The sequence below is a fragment of the Phaenicophaeus curvirostris genome, chromosome 7 (assembly GCF_032191515.1).
Source record: "Phaenicophaeus curvirostris isolate KB17595 chromosome 7, BPBGC_Pcur_1.0, whole genome shotgun sequence".
Taxonomy (NCBI): Eukaryota; Metazoa; Chordata; class Aves; order Cuculiformes; family Cuculidae; genus Phaenicophaeus; species Phaenicophaeus curvirostris.
In genome coordinates, this window is record NC_091398.1 from 30,525,435 (window position 1) to 30,545,928 (window position 20,494).

Genomic DNA, 20,494 nt, shown 5'->3' on the forward strand with positions numbered 1-20,494 from the left:
CCTCTCCAACACCTTTCTGTGCCCAAACCAACACTGGCTCATTGGGTGTCTTTGAGGAAAGAACCAGACAAGATGCTCTGTCATGTGATTATTCCAGCTATCAGAAAATTCAGACCATGGAAGATTAGCTGGGCTATATATTTTCCATCACTTCATCTCCCAAAAGACCCACTAGCTTTCCTTTAAATGCCTCTCTAATTAGAGATTTAATCTAACTCCCTCTCCAGCCCCTCTGTGATAATGGGTCTGAATGAAGCCTGCTTGCTTGCTTGATTTCCCTTGTCTGCTGTTCATCAGCCATTCCTCTTGAATTTTTACCCGCAGAAACTGTATTTTTCATGTACCAGATCAGTGGAGAACTACTCACTTTTCAAGGTGAGGAATATGACAGTGCCTGCCATGACTGTACTGCCGTGTGCCTTCCCAGCCCTTGCCAGCTTTACAGAATGGATGGTGGAGAAAAAAAAAAAACAACAAAGAAAATAATTTGTTCATCTGGAGTTTTAAAACTGTAGTGCAAAGGGAACCTAGAGCCCCTCTGTTGCAGTTGTTCTCATATGGATGTGAAGATCTGTGGTTTAAGCAGGCATCTATGATCCTCCAAGTAGGATTTAGTGGTCAGGCAGGGCAGAAACTGCCACGGGCTGCAGCAGGGGGCCTCCAGAGTGCAAAATTTTGAGCACAGAGAGGTGAGAAGGTCCAGCCAGAGCTATAATGAGACTGTATCGTTTGCTGATTGGGAACAGAGAATGGCCTTGACACATGCTGCCACATGTGCGTTAGACGTCAAGCTCTCTTGCTTTCCTGCCAGGTGATGCAAGTGTGTTCCTGCATTAGGAAATGAAGTTAGCTCGAGATTTGCAGAAGTGATTAGAGGTTTTGAGCAGCAGTGCTGGGATCCTGTGGAAAGGGTGGATGTTCCAGGAGCAGATTTCTTTCAGATTTCTCAAGTCAGGCACAGGAAATTACTATTCAGTTCCCATCTGCTGTTAACCCTGTTGAGATCAAATCTGACAATTATGTAAAACCGAAGAAACAAAATTGATAAAGCAAATCTCTGCTACCTACATTAGAATTCTCTGCCTCCTTTCAGAGAAGTGCTACTCCCAGTGCTGCTCAGTTGAAAGTCCACCTCTTGGCATTGTAGGAGGCCTGCGCGTCTACCATAGCACCCGAATTGTTCAACTAAAATGAAATGGAGTTAATCTTCCCACTTCTTTAGTCCACAGTGACTTATTGTCCTATAAATACTACTGAGAAAGGGTCTAGACCTTTTGATTCTAAACACCTTACCCACACCTTCAGATGCCACCAGTTTAATCTCTCTCTGTTGCAGCCCATCTGGAAAATCCTTTGTAAGGAGCCTGCACGCTTCCTATCCTCAAGTACACCACTCAGTACATTTCCTTTCTTTGCACTTTCAAGTCTGGAAGATAGTGTTAACACTTAAAATAAACGTGCGATAGTGGGTGTGAAGAGGGAATGGGGAGAACAAGTTTTCAGTCTGTCAAAATGAAGACATCAACCTCTGCTTTTATTTTTTTGGCATCTGTGCTTTAAATAGAATGACTGGGTTGGGTGACTTCCAAGTGTTTGCTGCGTTTGGCAATCTTCCTAAGTTGTAACAGATGAAGTTCTGCTATTCCATATGATGTGCTTCTTCCCCCTTTCTCAGTGACTCCTTGAAACTCCTTGGGAATTCAGCATAGTGTTCACATCTGTTCTGTCGATGGATGTCCAAGGCTAACAAAATGCCTACTGGACCTGGAGTCAGCTCTGCCAAAAGCCATGGTTTTAGTGTTTTAGTTTTGCAAGTACCGTGCAGTAAAGAAAGTAACATTGGCCGAAAGAGAAATAAGGGGAGGAGGGATGGAGCTCCAGATCAGTAAATGAAGGTAACCTTTTGTCACTTGATGCTAGAGTGGGAGGATGAGAAGATCCCAGAGAAAACAAAAGCTGTGGGCACAGGTTCCTTTATCAGTTGAACTACATGGTGCCCCTCTCCTCTATGTGGTGGTGTGGTGCCATAACATTCCAGATGATCAGATGCTTCCTTTTGGCTTTACAAGATGTGCATCTTTGCTGAGAACCACACTCAAAACTTTCCTCAATGCCATTTATTGCACACCATGCGGCAGCATCTGCAGTGGTGATTTGCTAAGGTAGAAGGGACATTGAGGAGCTGCTGATGCTTCTCTGAGCAGTGACCAGCTAAATGGCCACTTGGGCTGTTTTCTTACTAGCTGTCTGTTAGCAGCTTGCATTTCTAATAGCTATTGGACTTCCCTGTGTCTGAGGGAGCATGCTTGTTATTTATTGAATCATATTCTGCTTTTCCTGAAGAATGTGGCTCATGGAGAGCTCTTACCTGCTGCAGCTTTAGTGGGGGACTTAGAGAGAGTCTTTACCAAATGCCTCTCAATATAATTGCAGATCCAGCACCTGTGAGAAGGGAAACACACTAACTCATGGATCATAAAGATGTTCAAGGGGAATAAGAAGACGTGAAGTCTTATGTGTCTCTTGAAATATCTTTTATTGAGAGTTGGAAAGTTGCTGCTTGGTGAAACTTGAGTTTCAAGCTCAAGTTTCAAGCTCATATGCAGAAAGGGGAACCTTAAAGGTTTAAGTTTTTAGGAGCTTTTATGTTTTAGTGTAACAGTTGGACGTGCTTTCCAGTAAACTACAGCATGTAAGCATGTAGGGTAGAACAAGTGTTCTTGTTTTAGGGGTGCCTGATTTTTCTCGTTTTCTTGTCTCTGGAATATATTATCACCAGTATATATTATATATTTTATATATATATATACACACACACCAATATATTATATATTATCACCAGTTCTGATTTGTTTGTGTAGAGCAGTCAACCGAGGCAGTCACTCCACAGTATAAGACGTTATCCAGGATGTGTCAAGATACAGGCCTGACCTAAAGGCTTTTCAGTATCGGGCAGACAGGACAGGCATGTGGTGAGAAGGAACATGGGTCACCAAAGTGGGCTGACGTATGTGGGAGCAGGAGCAGCCTGGAGCCGTAGTCTCTACCACTACCTCCTCCTTTTCTTGACCATTTTCTCCCAGGCAAATACCGAACTGCTCAATAGTTAACAGTAGACAACCAGCACTACTTCCCAGTGAAACAGCTGCCATCAGGATAGGCTGCCGCTATGTTGTATAAAGAGTTTGAACCCACTAAGATGGATTTACAGTACTGCCTCACTTTCCTGGGGAACACCCTCTTGATTTTTTGATGTTCTCAGTTACTGCATAGACTCCCCTTGTATTTATACACGTGTGTGTCACTGCAATGCTTTTAAAATGCCATTCTGAAGAAAAACATACTCTAAAATTCAAAGGAGTGCACATAAGTAATGAAATTGCCTTTGGTGAAGATAAAAGGGAGGTGCAGCCTTTCCTTTGTGAAAAAGAGTGTGCAGTGTTAATGCACAGATACTGTTTTTCTTGTCAGTAAAAGAGTGAGTACAGTTTATGAGAGGGTGGCCGTGAGCCTCCTAAGAGGGTATTTGTTCAGTACTGACTTGAAAGTAACGCAGCCGATTGTTTACCGGTGTTTTACAATGATGAACAACAGCAGCATAAGCTGTAATTAGAGCTTGTGAACAAATCATTGGTGCTCTGCTCTGCTCCTGTCCAGAAATAATGGCAGAATGGACTCTTTTGCACTTGCTGGCGTTTTATAGGCTTAACAGAAGTGTATCCATTCCGTTTTTTCCCTGCATCTAAGCAAAAAATAGTGTCCTGAGTCTTTGCTTGGGAAAAGCCTCTTTATGCTCTGTTGGAAAAAAGTAATTTGTCACACACAGTCAGGTACATTCCTTTTCAAAGCTTACTTAGTATTGATACTTCCTGAGAAATTTAGATTTAATAATAGATAATAAATGTTGCTTCTTAATTAAAAGCGCTTGCATCTGAATCTTGAATTAAGACAGCAGTTCTTATTCCCCTTCTGTGGCTTCTTCTGAAATGTCTGAGTAAATTTAATGTGTGTTTAAGCAATGGGTGAACTGGCCTTTTGTTCAATGCTGCAGTGGTACAAACAAGTGTCAGCTCATCTCCCACACAGTGTTCTTGTGTGCTGTGTCTGTAAAACTCTTCTGGAGTTTTGTGGTGAACAGGAGGAAGGTCTCAAAGGAGGGTAGCAGCAATAGCCTAACCTGGAACTAGACATATGCTCTCCATACGTGAAAGATGTGTGGCTTGTTGGACTTGCTCCTCTTCCCTTCCTTGTGGTCCTGATGGCTTGGCCCTAACACAGACAGTTCCCAAACACATCTAAATGTTTCTCTTGGTCTTCAATATTGAGTTTTTCTTCCAGTGGCTTCCTTTCTAAATCCCAATCTCCTTCTGTTCACAACTACGTCCAAATGTAGCTTGTACCTGTGGCACTTCCATGAGGAGGTGCACCAGCAGGGAAACATTTTGTTGTTTTTGTTAGCAGGGCGTGTTGCAAAGGGACAAGGGGTAATGGTTTTAAACTAAAGGAGGGTTGGTTTAGACTGGATGTAAGGAAGAATTGTTTTACAATGAGGGTGGCACAGGTTGCCCATAGAAGTAGCAGATGCCCCATCCCTAGAAACAGGGATGGTCAGGCTGGTTGGGGCTCTGAGCAACCTGATGGAGTTGAAGATGTCCCTGCTCACTGCAGGGGCAGTGGAGTAAATGACCTCTAAAGGTCCCTTCCAACCCAAACCATTCTACAATACTATGATCTTTAAGTACTCTTAAGGGACAGATGATAGAGAAAAGCCCGGTGCACCACACTTCTTAGATGGGATGTTGCTTAACTGAAAATGTACACTTGAACTGCCTGAAGTGAGAGAGATTTTAAGTTCATGTAGCTGACACATGATCTTTGCAGAACTGGAGAACACTTGTTCAGAATTATTTTTGATAAGAATTTTCCATTAATTCACTTTGTGTCATTAAGTTTGTCCTAGTATCTTACTTACACCTAACATTTATGCTGTTTTTTCCTTCCCATGTCAAACAGGGTGCCCACACTGTAAAAATGCCATTCCACATTTTACAACTGCTGCTGAAGTCTTTAAAGAAGATCGAAAGGTAACGTGCTGTTAATAATTTTGAAGATATTCAGGAGTGTCTTCCACCATTTATACTTTACAGGCTTTGTTTATTGATCAGGTGTTAGTCCTGTATCTAACATTGCTGTTACACTAACAGAAATATATTTGCATCTTAGGAGTTGTATCTTTTTGGTCAAATTGAGTTGCTCTGTTTTAATTCTCATTTATTTGTTGTCTTTTTTTGTTTAATTCTTTGGGGAAGAGTGCTTTTCTATAAAGTAAAACACATTCTTTCTTATTGAAAGATTAATAAAAGATAATTTACATCATCTCCATTCCCCTTCAACTTTTGTCAGCCATATGTGGAGTGCATGCGGAGAAACCGCAAGTTGTGTGACAGTCCTGAAGGCCTCAATCATAAAAATAATCTTTGCTTGCATAGCATAAATATAATGTATTTCTGTAAATTGGCTGACTTGAGTTCAGGATGTCAGGCCCTTCTAGCACCCTTCTGCTTCTTCCTTGAAAATACATCTGATGACTGAAGCACACCAGTTAATTTCCTTGCATTGGCTGAACCATTTTGACTCAGTGCTTGCATATCTGGGATTTAAAAAAAACCCACAAACATACCTGAGCCACTGGATTTCACCCGATAACCACTTAGAAACCTTCTTATTATCTGTCTTTCAGTGAACTGTATTTCATTCTGATCTCTGAATTTGTTCCAGTTTTCACTATTGTTTTGTGTTTAGGTGTAGTATGGAAATTTGGCAATTTAATATGGAAACAAAGAGGTGATTTTGAAACAGTTACAGCTTTGTTAATCTGCATGCTACTGTAACGGGAGAATTTCTGTGGCGTTCCTTTTTCTTCTCCTCTCATCTTTTCTGTAACTCACAGATGCATCAGATTGACAAGAAGCAAATCATTCTTATATCACTGGTTGCATAAAATTAGAAGTTCATCACATATGCCCTCTGGCACACAGAAGCTTTAGAGGCGTGCAGCTTTCATTTCTCTTACGGCTGCAAATTTGTGTGCTCAGATGCCTTTTGGTTACTCACTTGTTTCCAAGATCTCTGAGAAAGTGTCCTCGTTTTCCCACTTTTCTGGTAGTTCCCAGTGAAGCCTCTCTTTTCTAAAGTCATTAAAATTTCATTCAGAGGAGATGAAGCAAATGTACCAAACAATGTGAAACTTGCTTATTAGAGCCCCAGGATGTATTAACAAGCAATCTGAATCATGGCACAGTTTATTGAACGTGGTGGTGGTAAACGCAGGCTTGTGAAACTTTCAGTTTTGGCTGCAGGTTATGAAAGAGCAGGGCAGTGATTGACGATTACAACTCTTGACTTCAGTTTAAGGCTGAAGTGGGGAGGTATAAAATGTAATGAGTTGGAACAGGAGAGCCAGTAGGGAATATTCAGGCTAGTACAGTTTAAAAGAGGTGTGTGCATTTGGGGAAAACTATGTTATTCCACCCCAGTGACTTATGAAAGTGCCAGGGATTGATTGTCTGGGGAGCCCTATTTAATTGTGCACAACCATAACCTGCCAAGGTGCTTCTTGCTGCCAGTTTGTGCCCTTGTGGAAAAGAAAATAAACCTGTTTAAGACTTCAGAAGGGCACATGGCTGTTCCCAGAAGCGGCACTGGGCTTATTCCCATGGTTCAAACTATGCTGAACCCTCAAACTTTGGCTAATTTCTACTTCTCAAGGGCTTCAAGCTTCTGTAAAATCACTACTTAAGAAGGAAGAAGTAGTTCTTTAAAAAACAGAGAGAGTTACTAATTTTCTTTTTTAGTCTGTAGTAGTATCTTTTTTTTCCCCCAGAGAAAGCTTTATTTTCACTTTAACAGAGCATAGTAGCATTTAAACTGCGTCTTCTTTTCAATAGGAATGGTCCTTTAATTAAATGTTTAATTCTGCAGAAACCAAAGAACAATCAAAAACTTTCCAGCCTTGAATTGGTTATAAATGGTATCTTAAAAGGTATCCTGTGGGAGACTTTGAGTCTTTACATTGGAATTTTGAAGATGAGCAGAGCTTGAAGCTGCTAAATACGTGTCTCTGTTCCTGCAGATCTGCTGCAAGGGGGTGGGTTTGGCGCAGGAGCTCCCTCCTGGGGTTGTGTGTAATGCTGTGTACTTTTTAATCATCTGCACTGCTGGAGTCGGAGTTTAAAAATGCAATGCTCAGAGCATTGGCCCCGAATGTCAGTTCTTGTTGGCCACATCACTGCTGGTGGTTTTAGCAGAAATCCCAAGCCTGCGTGCTTGCCTGAGGCAGTGGTGTGGCTATTGCAAAACACAGCTCTGGGCGTGACCCACAAAGCAGAGCCACATCTTTCCATCTACCTGGAGAAACTCAGTGCCAGTAAGACCAGATCAGTGGTGAGGCTCCTCTAGTGAAACGGTCAGCATATTCCTTCCAGTTGTTTAAAAAGGAAAACAAAACAAAATGAAAAGGAAAAAAAGAAGAAAAGCCAGCTCAAGCGTTTTTGTCTTGGGGCGTGGTGATCTTTGGATACAGCTGTGGAGTTGGGGGAAAGCCTTTGGCCTCTGCTCTGCAGCTTGAGTTTTGGCAATGACCTGTGTATGTCAAAAAATGCAAATGTGAAGATTGTCACTTTGCTGAACAGATTGAAGAGCAGGAAGACATGTCACTGACTGTGCCAGAGATTCTTGAAAGGGCACCAGCTAAACCTTAAAAAAAGTCTGTATTCTGCAGTTTGGCTGGTCCTAAAGTCCAGCTTGGAGGAACTGATTTGTGATGCTTGGATTTGCTGAAGGAAAGTGCTTGACTCCTCAAGGCCTCCAAGTTAACAAATCTCCCTCAAAGGGTCTGCTGTTTGACCAGTCTTCTCTATTTTCACACAAGATTGTTGCTGTACAAATGCACTGACCTAAACCATAGCACTGCAGCTGGCTTCTAGTGGGTTTGCGCAGAACCAGCTGTGGCAGAGGTTGCTGGAAAGGGTGCAGCTCATGGGATCGTTTGGGTTGCTCACTGAGGGGCTGCAAACTGGTGCGTCCCCAGTGTGTATTGTGCTTTGGCTTTGCAGCCATGTTTCTAGGCTTCAACCAGGGTTTAAAATCATGATAACAACCAAATCATTGTGTAATTACCCAAAGCAGTTACTGTTTGAGTTTGGCTACAAAATTGATCTCTTTCTGCTTAAAAAGGGTGTCTTGAATTTTGGTTTAATTAGGCTCATGGTGATGTTAGCACTGTGCATCATGGTGACTACTAATGGATCTTCCTTTTGCAAATAGACCTTTGAGAACAGCTGATGAACTGCAGCTATAGTGATGCTGCTATGACACATCAGGGCAGCAAATAATGAATCTTCCATTTGCAAGGTCTCTCACATTGAGAACAGTAGTCGACTTGCCATAGGCTTTAGCAGGCCAGCTCATAACTGCCATTAGGATCAATAACAGATAAATAGAAACCTAGGGAGTAAACATAGAGAAGAATGCACATCTATCTTATTCATAGGTGCTTTTAAGACATTAGGCACCAGCAGACTTTTTTTTTTTTTTTTCTAATAATCAGATAATTGTCCTCTGGAATTGACTATACTTTAAAAAATGTTGCTTGGAAGCATTCTTTTCCATGCTGCAATTTTACTTTTATTTTAATTTTTTTTAAGTTTATCCCTGAAATCAATATTCAGTTAGTTATTCACTTCCATTTTCATAACATGAGTCAATATTAGCTCCAGCAGCGATTTATCTCCTTGAATCAATAGACCAGTGTGTGGCAGTACATATTTTAACAGGTGGGCAACTAGGATTGCAGGGGGTACTTTTACTATACGGTCATATGGTGACTGGGAGACAAATGGTTAAAGTGAGAGAAAGAGGTGTAAGAATAGGAAGGAGGAGTTACCTGCAAGGTCAAGGGATCCCACTTTCAATTTTCTACGCCTGTTTGAACCACTGGATGTAATTGTGTTCCTTACCTGCAAGATCCCTCTAGAGCATAAAGTTGCTTTGTAATTCCGTTGGAAGGGAACTGTGATTCCTGCTATATGATTAGATGATACTGCAAGTACTTATTTTTCCTTATAATATACAGTAAAAAAAAAAAAAGAAGGCATCTTCCTTCTGTTACAGCTGAGGGACACGTAGATCAGTGGTCACGTTTTCAGCATAGCTCTGCTTCTATTTAAGCACCTAAATAAAAAGTTCTGATTTTTGCAACAGCTCAGCGTTCGTGATCAGACCGCTTCATCTGAATGATACGCCATGCTCTGTTTCCCTTTTTAAGAGCTCTTCAGAGCTGGTTATACATTGCCCACCTTCTAATGCCATGTGGGGTGAAGTTTGCAGCTCTGTCGCTAAGCTCCCACTTCTTTGGTAAAACCATGAAATGTTGCTGTGGGATTTCCCTTTTTGGATAAAGATATTTGCTAGTTCCAAACATTGCTAGAGTCATGTCAAACTGTGCTGACTGAGGAATAAAGGTGAAATGCATACTAATTGGTATTATTTTTTAACTTTCATATTATTATTATGCATACTAACCTGATATTAATTATTATAAGCTGCATACCAGTAGTGAGGAACTACCAATAATGTTAAGAAAGCTGGATGTACTCCAAGAAACTTCCTCTGGGGTCCAGTCTCTGACTATCTTTTCATTTGATAACTATTCTATTCCTGCTACAGCTACTGAACAGGATGATGATAAACCTGAACAGCATTGCCTCTGGAGAGAGAACTTGTATATAATGATGTATTGTCAATATTAAAGTAGTGCAGCTTTGGGGTATGGAGAAGTTTTGTGCATTCTGCAGATACAACACTTAGGGTTTTCCTTCCTGAAATGTTTTTTTCAGTGGCTTTTTCCCTCCATTTAGAGGAAAGTTAGGAAAGCTCAAGAAACTAGATTTTAGCCCTAACATTAAAAACCTCCATAAAATCAGTCTTGTCTTCTGAAAGCTGTTACACAGGGGGCTTCCACAACGGTTATATATATATATAGGCACTTGCACACTCATATAGATACAGACACATATAAGTCTTACACCACTGTTACGAGAGTTTCTTTCTGCCACTGATTTTTAGAAGGTTTTTTTCCCTTTTGGTAAGAGAGAATTCATGAGAGGCGATGGCAAGGGTCTTGGCTCCTGGATACATATCAGTGGTGTCTTAGTTTAATCTGTATGGGATTTCTGGTTGAATACAGTTAGGTTTCTTACAAGGCAAAGAATATAGGTCTTCCTAACCTATGCTTTCCAGTGAACTTCCACGTAAGTTGCTGGTAGTTGAATATGAAGATCAATTCTGAGACTAATATTCTTCAGAAGTCTTCAGCCACATTTTGGTAGGGGTTTTCTGGACTGTTATTTTTCCTGACTCAGTTTCCTTCTTTAGCGATGCAGAAAAAAACAATTGTTGCTAAGAAGGTTAAGAATGAGAGGAAAGCATCCCTGCAATATATCACTGCTCACTTGAGGCAGGACCCAAGCGAATCCTTTCTTTTTGCGGGCTGCATCTTTTTATGTGCAGCCTTTTAGTATAGTCATGAAGAAATTCACCCTAACTGAAACCTGCTGTAGGACACTTCTCTTCTAGAAATGGAGTTTAATATTCACAGCCCATGGAAACACAAATGGAATGAAGGAGGGGCATCAGTGCTGTTTGCTGGAATTCTCATATGGTTCAGAGCTCAGCTGTCTGAAGTTGATAGAATTGAGATTGGAATTGGTCCTCAGTCCAGAAGTGCTTTTGCTACAAGTGTTTTTCCACATTAGTTTTCTTTTCTTGCAGTGCACTATATTTGTTCTTCCGCTGTGAGACAGGCAAGACAATTAGGACTGTGATGCTATGGTAATGACTGCACAGAGATGGTAGCAACCTCTATATTTAGGTTGCCTTAACATTTCCACTCTAAAGTAATCACTCAAGCTCTCCTAAGTACTCTTACTCAGCTACAGTTGGCAGCAGGCATTTGAAATACAGCCTCCGATGCAGTCTTGGGAATTAGCTGTTTCTTTATGAAATTTTGCTTAGGTCTGTATGAGTTACAAAGCTTTTAAAACTTGCTGTTTCTTTTCTGTCGCTGTCACTAAAAATAACAAAACAGGAGTGTATATTCTGAAGAGCTGGGTTCAAAATTACGTTTGCGGGAGCAGTGGTGGGTCCATGGGGCTGTGTGGGAGCATTTCAGGAGAGGCACAGACTATGGACGCATCCTCCAAATGTTGCTCCAGATGTAAGCGTCCCTCGCCATTAGACCTGTTTAATTAGACATAGCATTAGGCTAATTTGACTGTTGCAGCCAGACTTAGACTGGGATCCTTGTGCATTATTTCACTGCACAACAAATGCACAGATGGACCAGCTTAGTTTTTCTTGTGCTGTAGAGGAGACCTGTGTCTCAGACTGCTAAAGTGTCTGCCTAAAACATCCGTGAAGCTACCTCCTTATAGCCCATCAGTCATCTGTTTTGAGGCAGCAAGTATAGATGTGCTGAACAAGGTTAACAGTGGCTTATAGCACTGCATTCCTCCACTGCACCCTCTCCTTGCTGGGGGCAATACTCACAAAAGCCTTTTCTAAATGAAATGGACTCTTTGCTCCAACCAAAGCCAGTCTAGATAGTTTCCAGAGAGGTACAGATAAAAAGGTCTTCTCCTTCCACTGTATTAAAAACTAATTTTCTTAATCTCCAAGAGACTATCTAAGAACAGATGAATCATCAGTCACTACAGTTTCAGGCCTCAGACCATCTACTAAGATCTGGATGAATGCACATATACTTTTTCTGGCTGTAATCTGTCTCCCTGTGTGATATTTAGGCCGGTGAGAAAAAAAATCCAGTTTTATTTATTATTCCTGTTTTCAGGGAACCACAACTTCCAGTATTCTTTCTGCATCAATACTGTCACATAAAATAAATGTTTGTCTCCATTGTAAGCTTTCCTTTACACAGAAGTAGCCAACAGGGCTCTAAATTTTGGCTGGCTGCGAAGGTCAAGAAGGCATAAATACTTAGGTGAAGCTCTTTCACAGTGTATTATTCCTAACCTTTCGTTTTAACTGGCCTTGAATGAGTAGGAGCCTTTCTGTTTACAAAAAGGGAAAAAAGAAGAGTGTGATCACATGTGTTTTTAACAGCACTTGAAAGTCCTGTTACTGTAATACCCTTATTAATGTTTGGAATGGGAAAACAGAAACCAAATACTTAAGGTGAGATCACTGCTCACTTTATATGGTGCTTTCCATCTGCAGATAGACCCAAGTGACATCTCACTGAGTGTTGTCTTGTCAGGCTTTCAGAGCCAAAGCAAAACAAGCAAATTAACTAAAGTTGGCTTTGCCAATCTCTTTAATTACTGCTAGGATAGTGAGATCAGGCTTTCTCATTTTGACAGTGTCACCATGAAACTGGAGGGCATTGTGGAATATTAAATGATCTTTTCATTATGGAAGAACAGTTCAACTGCATCCTTAAAGTCATGCAAGTGAAAGGTATTTTGATCAGATTGTTTGAAGGAGGTCCCTGGAACAGACATTTCAAGTTAAGATGTGCCTGATATGTAATTAGCATTTGATACATTGCAACCCCCAATTGAAAAAAATCCTTCCTCTAATTTGTTTAGGTTTTTTATGTAGCTTGTACTTAAACTTGTTTGCTTTTCAGCAGAGCATGTAACAGGGCTGTGAAGGGAAGGCTGCATAAGCAGCAGTGTACGTTCAGAGCCAGAATTGCCGCTCGCGGGAACAGTGAGTGTGAAATCACAGCAGAGGGCTTGGCTGCTTTTAGTAGAAGCCTATAAATTGCATTTTGTTTAAACATCAGAAATGTGAAGTGCAGCCTTCCTCAATGCTTCACAGGTTCAGGCTTCAAATGTCAAATGCTCTAAACTAGGGTTAGCTGACCTGATGCTGCGCCTCCTCGCTCTGCCTGAGCCGAAGCAGGCAGGGCCGGAGGGTGTTGCTCTGCTCCCAAAGGGCTGAGTGCAGCAGCCTCTCTCCTACTCCGGGTTTGTTTGTGTGACAGTAGCATCTAGAGGTTTCAAAAGGAATTAAAGCCCACTTTGCTAATGGCAAACCTACTGACAGTCCCTACCTTAAAAGATAGACTGGAAAAAGACAGGAAAGAAATCAAAACCATGCTGAGAGCGCAGGAAAGCAACTTACTGCTTCATTTGCACTACTCAGTAGACCATGTGCTGGCCTCACCCGTCCCCTTGTGAACTTGGGAGAACTGAATGGAGCTCCCAAAAAGCATTTTGAGTTAGAAATCATTAATCTGTTAGAAATTACTAATCTATTAATATGCTACATAAGTGACCGCCCATGTTTGTCCAAGAACAGGAAAGTTAACTTTTCCAAGTATTAGCCATGCCACAGGGAGGAGGTTGGGTTGCGTGGATTATTACCATTATCAGTCACCCATCACTTAAAACCAAAGTGCCGGAAAAATATTGCAGCGTGACAAAGCTGTGACTATCGTGCTTGGGTTTGGTTTTACTAGCACAGCCTCTGGATTTCCCGTTTGGAGCCTAAGGCAGTGCTCAACAAGAAGGCTAGGAAGATGATTGTCTGCTCTGCAAGTTGAACATGCCTCGCAGCTGCATAGGCCAGGTGCTGTGTGAGCAGTGCAGAGGAAGCAACCTTCTGCTCTTCCATTTGTGTGGCTTGACCTCCTGACCACCCTCAGATCTTCCTCCACAGCCTTTAGAAAGCTTGTTGTGGTTTTGGCAGAAGAGAGATGTCGGTCTCTCCTAGTGCTAAGTCTAAGCTGCAACAGCGTAACCATGAAGTGGAGTCTTGCTTTGTCTTTTTCTGCCTCACGCTGATCTCTTGCATTTCAGATCGCCTACGCTGCAGTGGACTGTGCCAAAGAACAGAATCATGACCTGTGCAAGCAGGAGGGCGTTGATGGCTACCCCACCTTCAACTACTACAATTATGGGAAATTTGTGGAAAAATATACGGGAGAAAGAGGGGTAAGTGAAAGCAACAGTCATCATCTGGTACAGGGAGAAAGGTCCCCCCCGGCCTGTACTGCCTTGAAATGCAGAGTCAATTTTTACAAAGCTGGAAGGATGTTTAACAGCTTCCGTTACCAATTTACATGGATGAATCATTGTTTGCACACCCCTGTACATCCCTGCATTAGAAGCATAGTTGGTCTATTTTAGGAACGTGAGATGAGGGAAAAGGAGTAGATTTGGTAGTGCTTTGTTATATATTTTATTTTTTAGGCTGAAGTCTGCAAGTGAATTTGGACCAAGTGGAAGTGCAAGGTTTATTGCATAGGCTGCTGCTAGGTGCAGAAATGCCAGAAAATACAGAACTTGCTCCTGTCAGTTCTGGATCTGGATTGTGCATATACTGCAGACGTGTTACAGAACCACCAGGCTGCCAAAGCGTGACAGACCATTGGTTTTATAGCAGGGACAAAGCTGTCCTTTGGAGACTCAGGGACACTGAATATCTCATTCTCCCTGAATCAGATTCACTCCTGGAACTTGGGATGGAAAGAGCAATTGTGCCATCTAGCCCATGGGCTGAAGTTTCGTTCTTCCATCCTGCTGTGGCCAGCTAATTATATGCTATGAGTACAAAGGGCAGAAATGGCATAATGCCTTCCATGGTTGTAAAGTGTCTGAAAATAAGGGAACAATCCAATTATTTGTGTGTGTTCTTTGTCATAACCTCCTAGAGGGACGTTAGTTCTCAGCAGTAATTGATTGCCTGGAGAAGCTAGGGTATGCAATAAAAACTTGGGGTCTTGAAGCCATCCAGTCATTTTGATAGAAGAGCCTGCCTGAAAGTTACTACTGCTATTACAGCTCACCAAATTACAGAGGAGCATGAAGAATAAAGCCAAATTCTGAGGTCCTTTGTCAGTCAGGATCTTAGGGAAGTCTTTATGGAGCTTCACCTCCTAGTTTTCTCCACTATTAGGACCCCACTAATTACTATTCTATGGTGCTGATCCAGAGGTCATTATGGTTAGTGTGTTCAGGTCCGATTGTGGATCTTTTCTTAAAAGTAAAGATGTGTCCTTACGATTAAGTAATATTTCAGCCACAATCTTTGTATTTCTAACCCATACTTATAGAAATGATTTATGAAAGGAGGAATCTGGTGGCTGATGAAAAGAACTTAGCAAGACAGGAATGCTCTGGGGCCAGAGCAGTTGGGAGATGATTATCCCTATGCTGGAAAGTGGACTGACTAATTCTTGCATGCAGCCAACCCTTTCTTGGGTAGAATGAAATTACCCAACAGGGCTGTCGCAGTCTCTCTGCTGCTGCCAGCTGTGCTCCACCTCTCCTGGGACATGTGATTTTCCGCTTGTGCAGCATCAATTTAGGTTTTGTTGTCTCCTATCATGGTAACGCTGGAGGCGGTGCATAGCGTAGTGCCTTCCATGGAGTTTCCAGGTCTGTTCACACTTCTGTTTCAGTAACAAGGGATTGCGCTGCTAAAGGACTTCTTGTTGGCATGACAACACCTTTTGACCCACCTTGGCCAACCACCTCACACCTTGCAAAAGAAATCTCACGAGGCCAGCGGGAGCCAGGGGACCTGTTTTCTATTCCTGATTCTGGCATTAAATCAGTAGATGTCAATGAGCATTTAGTTCAGTGTGGTCCAGCTTGTGTATCATCATTTTATGTGGGCAGGGAAGAAGAGAGGTCATGTCAAACCACTGTGGGAGCAGCATGACCTGCTGCAGCAGGAGCCGTGGCCAGGAGAGCAGGAGCTCTCAGCTCCTTGCTGCCCCACACTGGAGCTTTGGCTATGCGGAAGAGCGTGACCCACAGCAGTAGTTGTATGTGGACCTCAACACCTCCATGGGAACTACAGTTCCAGATGAGAGATTTTAGGGCATTTCACCCCAAGAACTTTGAGAAAGGAAGAAACCTTTGAGAAAGGAAGGGAAGAAAGCACCCTCTGACCCAAGTGTACTTTAAATGACTTTGAAAACTGAGGTCTTCCCATGGGAGCTCGTGATTGCTAGATGGCTTCATATGACATATGCCCAAAACGTGTCACTTTTCTTTGTTTAATGTAAGATTTGTGAATAGTTTTAGAAGTGGTTTGTTGTTCAACCTTCTCAAAAGCTTTTCAGCTCTGGGCTTTTTATATTTTGATTTTTTCGTTGTTTTGGGTATTTTTTAAGTCAACCTTTGACTTCTGTTTGTTATTCTCTGCCTCTTTGAGCTTTCTGTCCTTGTCACCGGTTTTGATTGGCGTGGTTTGGGATTGCTTAACAATAAAGCATTACTTGCCCAGGCAACTATAGTGTTTGTGTGCCAGTGGACAGTGCGTTCAAACACAGCTGCTTACACTTCTGTGTGTTTGAACCTTATGAAAAGCCTGCCAGCTGTGTTCTGTGCCCAGAGCTTTCCTTGGAGAAGGAAACTCCAAGCTTTAGAAAATCCAACAGCTTTAGAAATCAGCAGTCGTAAGAGGTCAGTGTCTAGACTGAAATTGTTTGACAATAATTTTGATAGTAACTTGATAAAATGTAATTCTCTTCTGACTGTGTGGAAAAGGAGGAAGATCATTATCAAAACTGTTAAGGGATGAGGAACAGTGGCAAATGTTTGTACAGCCAACAAATGATCCACTAACTGCTGTCAGAATGACACAAGTAGCATACAAATGTGGCATGAAAACATCTTTGAGCACTTGTGACAAATAAGCATCAATGGTATTTCTAGGGACAGATTTTATATTGTCCTGTGAGCTTTAGGGCCTTTTCCACTGTGCCCCATCTCTTCAAAGTTTGACTTGTGGCATCTGTGTGGATATTTTCCCCTTGCATTGCAGCAGAGCAGCACAGGACTAGAGCACTGCCCAATGAGGCAACACAGAAGCAATACCTGTTCCTTGGTTTGTATTCTGCAGTGGGATACAGAAGCTTAAAGTGATCTTGACACATTGTTTTGGTTTGTTTGTAAAAATATGACCCATATTTTTCTTTCTTCAAAACCAGGAGTCTGGATTCACCACTTTCATGCGAACCCTGAGAGAAAGAGACCATGAAAGAGTAGGAAAGAAGAAGGATGAATTGTAGTTTCTGCCTCAGAAGAAGCTTTCCGCTGCACTGTGAATGGTTCCAGGTCTTTTGTTAACGTACCTGAGACTTCACATATTCTCAAGACAGAGACTTTTTTTTATAAACAGCCATGGCCATTTTGTACAATTTTGAAATAAAGTGAAACCACTTGATTTTTAAAAGGAAAATAAATTAGAATGTTGCCATAATGTTTTAAAGAAAACTTAGCATTTTCTCTCATGTTGTGAGACTATGCCCACCGACACTCCTATGCAATATTTTTGTAGTCTGTAGTGTGTCTGTAGGTGATGTTGTTTGATTGGGTGAAATTTTTTTTAAAGGTATTGCAGTACATGTCCAGAACAAAAGGGAGGGGGACACGTTTGTTTTTTTTTTTATTTTGGTTTGTTTTTTAAACTAGTGAAGGAAAGTGAGGCTTGTAAGACACAGATTTATCCAAATGCAGTTTTACATTCTTGTGAAATAGTTACATGTTCTTCAGTGAGATTTGGGGGAACAACTTTAAGGTGCTCAGGGATAAATATGGTATCTGAGTTTATGAAGACATTAACATTGACCAGTCCAGATCTATTGATTTCATTTAAATCTCTCTGGTCTTTAAATCAGGACTGTTTACATACCTTTATAGAGGTTGTATTGAGTTAATTAAGCCAAGTATCAAAAATCAGCAGAGCATGGGTAAAATTAAACAAAACTCTCCTTTTTTTGTGTGTGTTAATATCATCAAATGCCTTGTAAGTAAGTCAGGAGTGATTGCCATATAGGGGTACGCAGTTGCCCTTATAGGGTATATAGTCTCCCTTCAAATTATGATCGAATATGTGTTGGAAAATGTTATGTTCAACTTTTTTGATAAATGCATAATACTTTTGATAATGCGGTAATTATATATATTATGTGTTTACATGCCAGAAGCATTTGTAAGTGGGATTTTTCCTTTTATGCTGTTTAAGGAGTTGCAGAAACAATCTCTCTCTGAAACAACCATCACTGTAAACCCTGTGTTAGCAACCATTGAAGTCTGTTACACTCTTGATGCTTGAAAAAAAATTATGTTGATCTGGAGGTACTTGTGTCTTCACAGGAGGGGAGAGGGAGGGGCAGGAAGTTGTGATTCACTTTGAACTAAAAATAAATTTTAAAAAAGACAAGTATCTTTATCATTAATCAGCCTTGTTCAGCTTCTTCACCACAGATTGAGCAGCTGTAGTCAGTGGTGGCGTAGGAAGAACCAGTGCACACAGACTGGGTGCCCCGTGTCCGGGCGGGCTGGGTGGTGCAGTGAAGCGTTTATTGGTGTGAGGGTTGGCCTCCATCTGCCTTGGCACTCAGCAGGTAGAGGAAACAGCTTTTTAAAGCGAGGAACTGTGCCTTGGGTCTATAATCTTCCTCTTGCTCTTCAGCCTGCCTGTCTCATTTTCTTTTGCTAGTTTAGTTCCTTGGTGAATGCTGTGCTAATAGGCAACTTGCTGCTGCGCTGCTCAGAGGGTGAATGGCATCTTAGCTCCTTTCTCAATATTTTTTCCCTCTTCTCTCTTGCCCAATTAATGGCAATGTACATTTGGTGCTTGTTAAGCTCCTGAAGTCATTAGTGAGTAATCTAGGGTACTGGTAGCCTGATTGGCCTTGTATGGTAGCCAGCTTGTTAGCCATGACATCAGTTTGAACGGTGATGGAGCTGTGCCAGGAATCTTCTCTTATTAGGCACCTGATGAGTCTCTTCACTCAAAAAATCAGCTGTCTGGTAGTACATAGTATTCTAGCATGAAAGTAGTTTAATTTGTTAAGTCTCTACTGTTTGTTTTTTTCTTTTCTGTTAGCACAGTTACTTTATGTTGTGCTTGGTACCTTTATGTAAGATCATGGTAATTGTTTCTTTCAAGTTATTGTCACATTTGTAGCAAGGATTCTGCCCAGCATTTAGTAATTAATAGGTATTGATGCCATTTTATTTCAAACAGGAATGTTTTTTCTTACCAGTGATCAATCAAGTATGATCAGTCCAGAACTTAGTGCATTTTTTTCTTTAATTTGAGAGTAAAAGCAGCTGGCATTGAAGAAATACATTCTCCAGAAATGCTTGAGCATTTCCATGCACAGACTGTGCCTGTGTTTGCGCTGAATGCTGAGAAATGTAGACTTCTTCAAAAAAAAAGAAGAGAAAGAAAAAAATCATAGCTTGCCAATGGTGACATCACTGGTCAGGATCATTCTGAATTATAGGCTTTAGTAAATGTTTAAGATAGGACAATTGCACACTGTGCTTCAGACCAGTAATTCCTTACAGCTGGTTACACCATAATAAAATTGAAATTAAGGATTCTCATTTTTCCCTTCAGTCTTTTGTCATTTACTTCTTGGACTTGGGCATTCTTTTTTTTTTTTCTTGGCTAATCATGTGTTAATGCACAAATATAAAATATTTGAGAATAATTTACCTTCTGTTATAGGGTCATGACTCATCTGGTTTATAGCCTGGATTGTCTTTGAAAAATACAGTTCTGACTGAACACAGTAAATGATTACATCAATGGCTGACAAAAGCCTTAGTTACTGTGAACTGGAGTGCACCACGAGTTAGGAGCTTTGCTTCCAAGTGCTTTTAATCAATAGGCAAGTCCTGGATCTCAGTTACACTGTTCTAACTCTGTTGCTTCCACTAAAGCAGAAGTTGGTGTTTGTATTTGCTAGTGAAGTCAGTTTATGTTTGTATTTGCATCAGTCACGTTGAAAATGAAATGCTTTTACAGCTTTTTCTGCAGACTGTGAATGAAAAGTATCGTATAGGTAGGAGCTCTTACTTTGTGTATTTAAACAGCTGGGCATTTCAGCCTTTCAGACTTTCCAGCCCGTCGTTGCAGATGCATAGCCGAGGCATTCATAGCCACATAGGAATTTCTGCCATGGATAAAAGTGAGTAATCTGGGCTCTCAAATCATGAATCATTTTTTATCAAGAAACTTAATTGCTGATACCAAATGGTTTGCAGTGAAACAGAGATTCTGCTTTTGCAAATACAAGTTTGGTCTTTCAGCCCTTTCAGGGTGTGATTTAGAGGTCTTGGACATCTACTACACAGTTAACTCTAAGCCAATTAAATCTTGCTGAGGAAGGGTAAAGTGTGTACACAGCAGAGAGGCCGAGCAAGGATTGTGTATGACTTTGTTCCTCGGTGTTGGCCTTAACGAGATATAAATAGCCCACAGCTCTGAGTCCCATCGTGTAGTCAGACCATGAGATGAAGGGGAGCAGAACCAAGTTTTTAGTGCAGAGTAGTAGAAGCTGGATAGGGAATGGTTTTCCCTTCTACTGAAAGAGCCTCAGATGCTGGATTTGTTTCATCAACCAAAATGAGGGAAGAGGGAACCTGGACAAGATCCCAGG

At 41.3% G+C, this 20,494-nt stretch overlaps 1 protein-coding gene across 3 annotated transcripts in view; it reads left to right on the forward strand.

Annotated features, from left to right (window-relative positions):
• Positions 1–18,264, forward strand: part of PDIA5 (protein disulfide isomerase family A member 5) — a 102,533-nt gene extending 84,269 nt beyond the window's left edge. For all 3 annotated transcript variants that reach the window (XM_069861425.1, XM_069861426.1, XM_069861427.1), the window contains exons 15-17: positions 5,014–5,084; positions 13,884–14,018; positions 17,027–18,264. In XM_069861425.1, the coding sequence (XP_069717526.1) occupies positions 5,014–5,084; positions 13,884–14,018; positions 17,027–17,107 (287 nt within the window). In that variant the 3' untranslated portion in view covers positions 17,108–18,264. The remainder of the gene's footprint in view (positions 1–5,013; positions 5,085–13,883; positions 14,019–17,026) is intronic.
• Positions 18,265–20,494: the final 2,230 nt, after the last annotated feature.